General features: G+C 38.0%; 1 protein-coding gene across 23 annotated transcripts in view; it reads right to left on the bottom strand.

The window, feature by feature from the left end:
* The window catches only part of ebf1a (EBF transcription factor 1a), a 237,335-nt gene that overhangs the window by 49,306 nt on the left and 174,403 nt on the right, over nucleotides 1-13,626 (bottom strand). For all 23 annotated transcript variants that reach the window (XR_012389558.1, XR_012389559.1, XM_073921504.1 and 20 more), the window contains 1 exon segment: nucleotides 12,043-12,169. Coding sequence is in view for 21 of the 23 variants with exons in the window: in XM_073921504.1 (XP_073777605.1) it covers nucleotides 12,043-12,169 (127 nt within the window). In the remaining 2 variants the exon portion in view is untranslated.

Raw genomic sequence — 13,626 nt, 5'->3', positions numbered from 1 at the left:
CTATCTATCTATCTATCTATCTATCTATATCTATCTATCTATCTATCTATCTATCTATCTATCTATCTATCTCCATATATCTACACACCCACCTATCCATCTATCCATTCATCATCCATCTATATATCCATCCATCCATCATCCATCTATCGTCAGAAGGGATGTAGCTTTTATATGAACATGATAAACTTTGTTCTGGCTTCCGTCATGAAGCCAAAATCGTACATCCAAAAGAGAGCAGTTACTTGTAAAAAGGTAGGCAGAATCCCAACCCATGCATGTTTACTTTTACAATAAGCCATAACTTCATTAAAAACAGGTTGACATTGGCTAATAACAGCAGACTGCATGCAGGGCTCAATGACTCTCTGATTGATCACTAGCATTAACCTCGACTCTCTCTGCCGCTACAAGCGCCTGGATGCACAGTCGCTCTGTGATTGACTGGCTGTTTACTTAAAGAGCAAGATGAGGGGGAAAAAACAGTTAAAACAATCCCGGAGCATGATGGAGAACAGACCACAGCTATCAGCGAAGGAAAGAACAACAAAAACAGTCGAATGTGACAGAATGATTCAAAGCTGCCCCGCGGCTGACAATACATCATATCTAAATAGGCTTCCTGTAATCAGGTCTGCTGGTGGTTTGGAGACAGGGATATGGAAGTGCGGGCCGGTGCAGGGCACAGAAGTGGCCAGTGTGGAGTATGAATGGGGGTTGGGGGAAACCGATTGCAGCATTGCATGATGGCAAAGGAATAGATGGAGGCTGAATGAAAGATTGTGTTGTGCAGTGCTACAGAAGATCTGACATGCAGATAGGAGAAAGTGAAAAGTCAAAGAATCTTGGTTGATTGAATCATGAAAAAGAAAGCTGTAGCTGCGAGGTATGGATGGACAGAAGATTATCTGGAGGTCACACTTTAGTTTAAAGGTATAATTCACCCAAAAATGAAAATTTACTCACACTCAAGTGGTTATTTGTGAGTTACTTTCTTCTGTTGAACACATCAGCTGAAAGCCACTGACTTCCATAGTATTTGTTTTTTTCTACCATAGTTAGTTTAAAGCTTTATTAATACCCCTTTCTTTCTGACATGGTGGTACTTTACATATAACAAGAATGACACACTTAACACAATAAAAACTAACACTTAACATCAATTCCACAAACAAAAAACTTAATTAAAAAAAATAAAATAATAATAATAATAATAATACCTAATAATAGAAGTCAATGGTTTTCAGATTCTTCTAAATATCTTTTTTTTTGTATTCAACAGGACAGGTTTGTGACAAGTGAAAGGAGAGTAAAGGATTTTGGGGTAAACTATCCCATTAAGTAACGATCCTCACTATTAACTGGTGTCTTATTGCCATTGATATTAGTAAGATATTCACTATTATTTGTACTAATAACATACTTATTCTACATACCTAATATCAAAACCCAACTACTACCTTAATAACTGTTAATAAGAAGCAAATCACAAAGCAAAGTTTGAGGAAAAACCATAGATGGTTTAACAGTGAGAATTGTACCTCAAAATCAAGTGTAACCTTGTGGCAATACTGTATATCACAATATTCAGAAAGCAGTGAACTATGATGCATTAAAAAAAAGTGAAATTAAGAATTAACAGAGATACACTATTACGAATTAGGAGAGATACACTATTGCAAAGAGGTTTGAGAATAAGATTCTTAAAAATAAAAACAATTTAAATATTTTTATGTTCACCAAGGCTGCATTTATTTTAAAACAAAATACAGTGAAAAGAGTAAACTTCATTCATTCATTTTCTTTTTTCGGCTTAGTCCCTTTATTAATCTGCGGTCGCCACAGCAGAATGAACCACCAACTTATCCAGCATATGGTTTTACGCAGCGGGTGCCCCTCCAGCTGCAACCCATCTCTGGGAAACATCCATACACACTTATTCACACTCATACACTACAAACAATTTACCCTACACAATTCACCAGTACCGCATGTCTTTGGACTTGTTGGGGAAACCGGAGCAACCGGAGGAAACCCACGCGAAATGCCAACTGACCCAGCCAAGGCTCGAACCAGCGACCTTCTTGCTGTGAGACGACAGCACTACCTACTGCACCACTGCGTCGCCCAAGAGTAAACTTGTGAAACATTATAACAATTTAAAATAACCAATTAATTAAAATATTCACATTTATACATTTTCGTGTGGTATAAAACTGAATTGTCATTACTCCGTGCTCCAGTGTAGAATGATTCTTTAGAACTCTATTAACAAATTAATTTGTTGCTAGTTTTGCCATATTTGTTTCTTTACATTTTTTTTTCTGAAGGAAATAAGGTAAGCCTATGCTGAAAAAAGATTTTTGGTTACACCATCAAAAATGTTGGAAAAAAGAAGATATTATATTTAAAAAATAAGAGATTATGTAAAAATTTAAATAGTGAACCAGGACCAGAGAGATATAGTTGAAGTCAGAAATATAAGCCCCCTTTTGATTTCTATCTTTCTTTTTTTATATATATATATATATTTCCCAAATTATATCAAACAGAGCAAGGAAATTTTCACAGTATGTCTGATAATATTTTTTCTTCTGGAAGAAGTCTTATTTGTTTTGTTACCCTAACCTAATTACCCTAACCTGCCTAGTTAACCTAGTTAAGCCTTTAAATTTCACTTTAAGCTGTATAGAAGTGTCTTGAAAAATATCTAGTAAAATATTATTTACTGTCATCAATGCAAAGATAAAATAAATCCGTCATTAAAAATGAGTTATTAAAACTATTATGTTTAGAAATGTATTGAAAAAATAAACAGGAGGGCTAATAGTTCAGGGGGCTAATAATTCTGACTTTAACTATATATAAGTAAAGAGGTTCAGTCTCATACTCAAACCGTCTTTATTATCAGACAAAGCTGTAAAAGTGCAGGTCTTGAGTAAATCCCCACTAAACTCATTTAAGAGTGAATAATGAAGTGGTTGCTGGAGCAGAACTTTTGTGAAGACCTCGACAGGGAACATTTAAAGTATGTCTTGTCCAAGAGAACCCATGTGCTGGCGTAATGAGGGCCGTGATATAAAGCATCTCTGAGGAGGATGTTGAGTTAATGTGCTGATATAGAGATGGATGGGCCTGATCTCAGGCTAAACTGTACTCTGCCACACTTACAGACATCTGCACATGTTTACTCTTCTTCATTGCTATTGATTTCCACATAGCGTACAATCCTCTCACCAAGCGACTCGATAATGCACACTCGCTCAGAGACAGTTAGGAGTAAGGTGCTACTAATTTTATTTAGCCACTGAACAAAACAATGATGCAAACATTTCATGGACACAAGTCCTCATCGTTCTGCTGTATGTCACAAATCAAATTGACAACGACTGGTTACAGAATATATGTTAGCGCACAAAAACAAACCCAAACCCCAGAGACCACACAGAAGAAAAAAACACCTTATGTGCTGGATCATGGAGTGAACTTTGTCAGTAAGTTTGAACAAAACAGCATATTTTTTTCAGACATACGCTAACACCAAACAGGGAAGTGAAATCCCTCGAGTCTCTTCATTTCCGCACCCTCTGCGTCCGTCTCGCTGTAACGTTATTTACCAAACTATGCGCAGCAGACCTGTATATTTATAGAGAAACACCTTTCAACTGTCCATGCACTTGTTTACTTTTACAGTTCCAGAAACTCGCAAGCTGTGGTTTCCATTTCTTTCTGTGCTCATGGAACGGTTTGACGACAGAAATAACACCAGGCGACATATATGATAGAGTCGGTCTCATGTCGTCGCAGATTCATTGCGGCTCTCCAATTTCATACGCGAAAGAAAGGAGAGCGAAAAGGTTACGCATGATGTCATGAGCTGAAATAAAATCTGCAAAATCAATATTGAAAAGAGCTGAATATCTCGTGCTGTTCCATCTAATGAAAATAATCAATATAGGCAAATATAGGGGCCGTTACGGATCTAAATGGATTTAAATTGAATCACTACCTCGTGAACGAAGAAACTCCCAAGAAACGGATCTGATTTTTCCATAAAAAAGCAAAGCTACAAATGCACTACCCATCAACGGCTCCAGAAGATGGGATCAAAACGAGTAAAACATATCAGCAATAAATAAATAAATGAACAACAACCACTGCTTGAAGGATTCCTCGCAATCACACAGATCAATGCTCATTGAAATTTCATGAAGGCACAGCCGGATCGCTTCATATTTCACAATAATAACTACAGGCCTGCGGGGGTGAAGAGAAAAGGAGAGGAGAAAAGGAGAACGAGCCACTACTAAAAGACAATACTACGAATGCTGTCAAAAGCAGATGGAGCCAGTCAAAACAGTACGTTTTAAAATACCTTACAGAAAAAAAAACGAATCCCACACTTAATATCTCACACTGAAGCCTGAGGGCAGAATGTGGGCGGCAGTTTTTAGACTGGCAAGAGCACGGTATTTGTGGCTTTCCTGTTTTTGAGACCAGATGCTCGCGCTGAGCCGCTGGTGGTAAATTGAATCAGCTGACCACACATAGACCTGCAGGGCTAGAACAGTATCGCTGACTGACGGAGCAGAAAGGCATGCTGGGTAATTGGTCTTTAGCAGAACCTTTTAACAGGCACTTGTGGGCTTTGTACAGAGCTGTTAATGTCAGGGTGGTAATGTTCTGTACATGTTAGGGAATGGCAGACTCCGTTTTACGCTCCCTCTCTCGCTGTTTTCCCCAGAGCTCTCTTTCATTCAGGTGTGATCTCATATGCTGCGGATAGGAATCGATAGGCTCAGTGGCAGGGTGTTCGATGCCTGCCTGAATTATTGCTTCATTTCTCTCCCTATATAGATGAGGCCTGTTTTTCCTCAGCCCTCCCTTCGCTGGGATCAATACCTTACAATCTCATTTTTATCCATTTTTCCATAAACCCAGTGATTGCGTTTATTTGGAAAATCCGACAAGCTAAATAAGGCATCACTTTAAGACACGGAGGGGGTGAAGATAAAAAATAAAAATATCTGGGAACCTGCGGCCGTAAAATGGATGGCTTGTTTTTCTTGATGGTGAGCAGCAGCATCTAAAAGACAGAGACATCTGTGTGAAATGGCCCGCTGAAGACGCCCCGCTGTTGAGCAAACCAATCGCTCTATATCTTTATGGGGACGATCTCCACCATGCCGAGGTTTAGCAATTTAATTGGAACGGTTATCATTGATCACCTAGTGTGACCCCATTTGTCAATAGAATTAAAGAGACTCATTATCAAAATCGAACCATCGCTCAGTCCACTCAAGATGAAAGCCTCTGCCAAATCTAGTGCTCAGAATAAATAAGTCGGTGACTGTACGACACGTCAGATGTGCTTTGTGTTAAACAGTCTACGTACTTTTTTATATCTTAAATTAAATAAATTGAGAATTTACATCTGAAATTAAAGAAATTATTATATGCACTTTTTTTACAGAAAGAAATTAATAAGAAAAGATGCATTAAATTGAATCTCTTTACTGCCAAAATTAAATTGTTCTTCCAAGCTTTCTTTTTAACAAAGAATCATGAAAAAAACACAAAAATACAAATGTTTATAAAATGTTTAGTTTTTTACATTACTTAAGCATCTATATATTTTTTTGTTTTGAGCAATATAAACCCTAGATGATGGATATTAAAGCCTAAAGTGTCTTTTTACTAAAGATACATGAACCTTCAATGTAGAATAAATTATTTAACAGCTGATACTGTTTTACATTGGGAAGGTCTTTTTCGAGAACGTGCCTCTGACGGTGCAGCATGCGCAGCAAGCATTCGGAATGTAGAAGTCCACCACTTGAGAGGATTCCAGAGAACATGTCCTGTGAACTTTGGTTCTGATCACAAACTAAGGGTTTGATCATTGCAGTGGCTGGATTTTTATTTATTTCCGATGTTGTGTTACAGGGACATACATTAAAAATAGTTACTTGCAATGTGCATTAATGTTATATTTTTTTATTTAAAAAAGGAATCTCATGTGACAATACAAAACAGTATTGCTGCTTCAGCATATTTCAAACATATGGACACATGTTGGATAAGTGCAGCAAAGCCACACCACACACAACTTGATCTTCCATTGGTAAATTAATTTGATAAAAAGAGTGCAAAATTTTCACGCTAGAAAGCATGTTTTTATGCGGGAATGTAACTGATTTGCTGATAATGCTGCAACGGCTCCTTTAAATATGAGATTAATGTAACGTATTTTGACGTTATCGTCACCAGAACTGTGAAGGCAGACAGCGTTGTCGCAAAGATAAAGTCTAGATTGGATATGCAGCCGGCCGGAAGTACAATATACACATCAATATAGCAGCATTTTTTATGACACTGTTTAACAATAATTCATATTTTTACAGTACTGTGATGGTTGGGTATAGGGTTGGGGTGGGGGAAGGCTTTAATAAATACAATTTATTAGGTAATTTAATAGATAACATAAATAATACTCTGCACAACTACAGTTTTTACATTACTGTGACTGCTGGGTTTAGGTTTGGGGTAGGGGTAAACGTTAATAAAATACAATTAATAGCAAATTTAATAAATAATTCTGGCTAACTTCTGGCCGTATTCTGTTCTATATCCGATCTAGCAATAATATTGTGGTCAGGGCAGCCAGATCAAACTTTGACGCTCTCGCTGCCTTTAGTGTAAATGCTCAGTAATAAACTAAACCAAAAATGAATGTTAAACAAGTTGTAAGTATATGCTTCTTGAATACGACATCAAATCAGCAAATAAAGTCAATAAGGTCTGAAGAAAAGTCAACCTCATAAATCGATTCAATACATATTACACAATTAACTCTATTTTAAATCACAATTGTAACTTTTGTTTTTGATCTAATATTGTCAATGCAGCCTTGCTGAACTATAATAAACAGTCTTATTGAATTTATGCAACCTTTGGTCAATCTTATCATTAGGTTTTACACAAACGTGGACTTCATACAGCTCACCTGCATTAATGCAAATGCTCAAACATTTTGAAAGTCATTCTTCTTTAACTTTATACACAAATCGTTAATCAACTCATATCAAACAGATTCCGTTTCCCTTGTGGTCTCAGAACTCTGGACCCCAATGTACATGCGTTTGCATCAAAAGACACGCCAAGCGAATGCACGTATGATCTGAAGCCCTGCTTTTTCTCAACTAAAGTGACAAATGCTTCCCGTGGACTTAATCATTGGGCAGGCGTAGAGAGCTTGCTTTAATGTGATGGAGCAGAGTCTTTTAATATCAGGCCTGATGGGTGCCGTTCAGCCCACTGGCCTGCATACTGAGCAGCAACGAATTGCCTGCTGAACATTTGGAGCGATTCATCAACACCTCCAATCTATCGGCCGCACAGGGCTTCACATGCGCTCACTGGCAGATAGCATTATAACTCTGCCTCTTTCCCCCAAAAACAGACGGAAAACCCCTTTGACGAATGATGCAAACATGGCAATCTGGTGAGAAGTAATACACAACCAAACATGGAAATGCATTTGTTGCAGATGAATTGAAAGGGAGGGAGAGGGAGAGAAAGTCGGGAGGCATGATTCATCCCTCTTATCTCCCGAGTGCCATGCAGGATGGGTAATGTCCCAGGCGGTGAGTGTTTAATTGTTTCTGATGATAAATATAATTGCAGAGAGCTTCTGGATGTTTAATTGCAGGGGCCCAGGAACTGTGGGTGAGATCACTTTGACTGGGTCTTCCTCATTAAAGCTTGGGTTGTGATAGTGCTTCAACTTCAGCATTCCAGAAATGCACCCTAGCCTCCGCCCCCACCCTCCCCCCACGTCCCAATGGGTCGCTGTGATGATGGGATGCAGTAGATAGTAGAGGGGAAAATGGAGCTTGTTAGTGTGAAATCTACACTGGAAAAAAAAAACTTTACTGTACCACCTAAGTCATGCCTAAGGCCAGACAGAATCTGTTAAAATTTTTTTCTGAATTCTGTAAAAAATCTGCGGATTTATGCTGAATCACTTTGGGAGTATCGTAACTAAAATCTTAATACATTAAATAAAAAAATGATACCTTTAAAACTTTTATTTAATGTTTACAATGCAAATCCATTTAGATCTACTTATTTGGTAAACAAAGCAAGTCTCTCATTTAATATATCAACTAGGAGACAGAAAATATGACTTTACAAACTGTATTGTAAATAATTTATATGAACATTCATTCATTCATTTTCCTTTCGGCTTAGTCCCTTCATTAATCTGGTGTCGCCACAGCGGAATGAACCGCCAACTTATCCAGTAAATGTTTTATGCAGCAGATGCCCTTCCAGAGACAACATAATGCTGGGAAACACACACACTCATTCACACAATCATGCACTATGGTCAATTTTAGCATAGCCAATTCACCTGTACCGCATGTCTTTGGACTTGTGAGGGGAAACCGGAGCACCCGGATGAAACCCATGCGAACACAGGGAGAACATGCAAACTCCACACAGAAATGCTAACCGACCCAGCCGAGGCTCAAACCTGCGACCTTCTTTCTGTGAGGCGAATGTGCTACCCACTGCGTCACCACTTCACCCTGAACATTTTCATATTAGTCAATTATATTACTGAAATTGATTTGAAAATTGAATAACTATACATTTATGCACATTTACATACACTGTTAATGATTTATGTAAATTACACATTAGTTATCTGTAATATGAACTGTATTTTACTGTAGGAAAGCTATGCAGTATGTTACTGTAATTTAAAGTTGCATTGTGAAAATTACTGTATACTTTACAGTGAAGATATACAATACTGGGAATAAATAAACAGCAAGATAAATGGTACTGAAAATGTAAATACAGTATTTTTGAAGCAACTGATTTACAGTAAGTCACAAGCAAACTGCTGCCAGTAAGTTACTGTCACAGGCAAACTGCTGCAAGTTACTGTAAACATAAATGCAGTATTATTGCAGTAAATAAGTTACAGTAAGTTACTGTTAATGTAAATGCAGTTTATTTGTGGTGATTGTTTTAAAGTAAGTCATGGCCAAACTGCTGCAAGTTATTGTGAACGTAACAGTATTTTTGCAGTAACTGAATTACGGTACGTTACTGGCGAACTGCTGCCAGTGAGTTACTGTAGATTCTACAGTAAATTGTTTACAGTGTAAGTAAATAAACAGACTCAATGAGCGGCTAAAAATCTGTGGATTTCTGCGCATGCAGATTCCGTGTGGGCCTAGTCATACCACTAAAAATACTGCGACAATTAAACATATAAGCTTTTCCATCCAAAAACTACAAATATTAATCTTCGGCCATCATTTAATAATTGTTGTTTGGTTTCATAGCACCTTTAACTTTGAAGAATGTATTGGTATTGTTCAATAAGCTGCTATAATTGTGATCTGAGTTTTTGCATTACAAATACATAGACAATCCATATTTAAATAAACACACAAAACTCATTCTATTTATTTTGTTTTCAACAGTGCATATACGAATGTCTGTCAGTTTTTAATTTATAAATACTTAAAAGTCCACTAGCCAAATTGTATAGTTGATTAATTAAAAGGCACTTATTTTTTTATTTATTTTTTGCATGTTCTCCCCGTATTCGCATGGGTTTCCTCCGGGTCCACAGGTTTCCCCCACAGTCCAAAGACATGTGCTATAGGTGAATACAATAACCTAAAATGGCCGTAGTGTATGTGTGTTAATGAGAGTGTATGGGTGTTTCCCAGTGTCTAGTCAAACAACTAAAAATAAATATTGTTACACTTAATAAAATCAGCTTTTTCATCCAAAAACTGCACAAATTAATCTTCGGCCATCATTCAATAATCATTGTTTGGTTTCATAGCACCTTAAACTTTGAAGAATGTATTGGTATTTTTCATTAAGCTGCTATAAATGTGATCTGAGGCTCTAATATGGCTTTTGTATAACATAAGCATAAAAAATGAATGTGATGTTTTATATAAAGACACAACTCATTCTATTAATTTTGATTTCAACAGTGCATACAAAAAAGTCTGTCTGTTTTTAATTTATATATACTTACTTAAAAGTCCATTAGCCAAATTGTAAAGTTGATTAATGTTACTCACGTTTTTTTTTTTTCACATGAAATTTTTCACCTATTAATGCGGATGCAGCATCATTATACATGTTTGACACAGCAATGTAGCACAGCATTTGCCAACCCTAAGTAGTGAGAAAAGCTCTTTATCTTGATAAATCAGTCTTCATTTATTGTAATCGCATGAAGTACAAGAAAACAAAACCCATCGATTGCATTTCACAAACATGTTTCTTTTTGCTTTCAGAGGAGAGTCATGCAAGTTTGAAGCATCATGATGGTGAGATGGTAAGCAAACAATGACTTCATGTTTGAGTGAGCTATGCCTTTAACTACAAACTGCTGGGGAGCCAGAGGCACAGTTCACACGAGCATGTGCCAAGAATCCTAGAGAATCTGAGACTTCTGAAATAAGAGGCCTTTGAGGAATCCATTAACCGAGTGGCTGCTGGGTACATAATCAAAGCGAAGCCAAAGCCAAAACACAGCTCTATCACTACAGTCAGAACAGCACATACAATCAGCCCCCCAATGTTATTGTAAAAAACAATACTCTACAATCAAGTTGAAGGTACACAAATACTTGTGAGAAACATGGATTCAAGGTAAAACGTTTTTACCATGGCAGCGAGGAACGCTCTCCAGGTATACGGTTCAGGCTTTCCGCATGGCTGTGTGGTGTTTGAGCGCAGCGGCATCAGTGCACCATTGATTTAATTAGGTCTCCATCTCCTCTGCCTGACAGAAGTTGATTAGAGGTGCCAGATGCCCCATGTGTAATTCCACTGCCAGCTGCCACATAGCTTTGCCAATACTCTATGATTAGTACCCACTGGCAACTGGGCAAGGCACAGGTGCCAACTGCAGCCAGGAGAGAGAGAGAGACACACAGCCTGACGTCCCACTGCAGTAGCTGGGACATGGGCACAAAGAGAAGAGGGGCGGCTTAAAACACTTCAAACGCTGAGGCCAACCTGAGGGCGGGCATCAGATCAGCACTGAAGATTTGTAACAGCTCTGCATTTAGTTTCTAGTCTTTAACAGTGGTGAGTTTGCATTTAAGGCACACATTTAGCATTCTTGATGGTTATTGGGCTCGAAGCATTAGCAAAAGGGACACATCTAGAAGTGCAGCCATAAAAGGGGGTGACCATCTGCCCTCTGTTTTGAAGGCTGTGTGTGTGTTTGTGTGCGAATGTCTAAATCCCTCCCTCCGTTTCTGCCCATGTGCTCGCTGAATGGGCCATGAAAAGAAGCCAAGTCCTGTGCCATAAAGCCAACGAGCGCACTCATTCACACCCACCAATGCACAGGCATATACATAGACACCTACTGAGCCAACAATCCCCACAGCTGTGCACTGTTTAAACCTATTGATGAGACAGGCCTTTAACATTGCTCCCTTCAGCGTTTTAACGCTCTTCAGAAAAGCTGCGCTTGTACTTTGACTGCAAACTCTAAATTTAAACTCAAAAAAGCTGCAAGATCAGCGAACCAACTCTTCACCTCTTCCTCCGCCGATTTCACGTTGTTTTACTGCTAGATTCCATCACACGCTTCCATCATTCGCTTCCTTCTGGAACTCTGAAGTTAATTACTTCTCGTTGGCTCGCCTCCCAATATGTAGAGTGTACAGTAAACTCATTTTCGAGCCAGCAGATATCACAGGTGACCTCTGTTTCCTCTGTAAGATAAGTCCTACATTTCCCTTATCTGTGCCGGCTGCAGGATGTTCCTGGAGTTTGAGGCACAGCCGTTTGTATTAAGCCATGTGCTCAGGAAATAGGTAAGATTCCTCAATGCGTAGATGCCTTGCTACAGGAAACACTTAAGTCGGACTTACACAACCCACATGTGAAATCAAGAACAGTTGTAAAGGAGTAGGATCTGATGTTTGTACACTGCTGGCTGGGTGTGGGAAATGTAGAGCTGCAAAATGTTGTTCTTACCTGTGTAGATAAATCGGCCTGGTGTACCTTTGCAGAACTGCTTTGACTTGTAGGACAGAGTGACCTCCACAACCCCGGGAATGTGTCTCGGGGGAGTCTGAACTCGGATGGCATGAGGGGTTATGAGCTGCAAGAGGGGAAAAAAATCGTGTTTTTTTGGTTGTTGTTGCCAAAATTAGGCAAAAGTAATGCAACAAAATAATTCATTTCAATATTTTCTGAAAAAAAAACATTTTTTTAACTTCAAATTTTACTAACATTATACTATAATAACATTGAAACTAATACTTATTGTACTGTTCAATATTTCAATATTTTATAAATATACAAACATTTCAATATTTTCTGAAAAAAAATATTTTTTTACTTCAAAAAGACATTTTACAAATTTTACTAACATTATACTATAATAACATTGATACTAATACTTATTGTACTGTTAATCAGTCCCTTGAGGGTGTTTTTAAACAAATGGTTCTTGAAATCAAATAAAAAAATAAACAAACTGCATTTTCACAGCAAAACACAGGAACTGAAGCAAATAATTTGTGTTTTGAGAACAGATCTCACAATCTTAGTCATTTTAGGATATAAATATAATAAAATGCCTCTGCAAAATCCTGGATGGACTGCATATTAATAATATTTTATTATTTTTTAATACAAAAATACTATAATGCACAATAAAGTAAGTCAAAATCTATTAATGAATATACAATCAATCAACAGAATAGAATTCTCCCACATCGACATCTTTATGATTTCTATTCCATTTAGCATCAAAGCATAGTGTTTATATAACCATTCAGATTTCTACATAAAGTTATGTGACAGCAACATACACTCGCCGGCCACTTTATTAGGTAGACCTTACTAATACCGGATTGGACTCCCTTTTGCCTTCAGAACTACCTTAATACTTTGTGACATAGATTGAACAAGGCACTGGATATATTCCACAGAGATTTTGGTCCATATTGACATGATAGCATCATGCAGTTGCTCGAGATTTGTCATGTGAATCTCCCATTCCACCACATACCAAAGGTGCTGTAATGGATTGAGATCTGGTGACTGTGGAGACCATTTGAGTACAGTGAACTCATTGTCATACTCAAGAAAGCAGTCTGAGATGATTTGTGCTTTATGACATGGTGCGTTATCCTGCTGGAAGTAGCCATCAGAAGATGGGTACACTGTGGTCATAAAGTTGTGGACATGGTCAGCAATAATACTCAGGTAGGCTGTGGTGTTGACACAATGCTCAATTGGTACTAATGAGCCCAAAGTGTCAAGAAAATATCCCCCACACCATTACACCACCGCCACCAGCCTGAACCACTGATACAAGGCAGGATGGATTTGTGCTTTTTTTCACACCAATTTCTGACCCTACCATCCAAATGTTGCAGCAGAAATTGAGACGTTTTCCCAATCTTCTTTTGTCTAATGGTGAGTGTGTGCGAATTTTAGCCTCAGTTTCCAGTTTTTAGCTGACAGGAGTTGCACCCGGTGTTGTCTACTGCTGCTGTAGCAAATCTGTCTCAAGGTTGGACGTGTTGTGCGTTCAAAAATGCTCTTCTG

The sequence above is a fragment of the Danio rerio genome, chromosome 14, assembly GCF_049306965.1.
Source record: "Danio rerio strain Tuebingen ecotype United States chromosome 14, GRCz12tu, whole genome shotgun sequence".
In the NCBI taxonomy this organism is placed as follows: domain Eukaryota; kingdom Metazoa; phylum Chordata; class Actinopteri; order Cypriniformes; family Danionidae; genus Danio; species Danio rerio.
The sequence above is the reverse complement of the archived record's forward strand: the minus strand, read 5'-3'. Positions and strand labels throughout refer to the sequence as shown.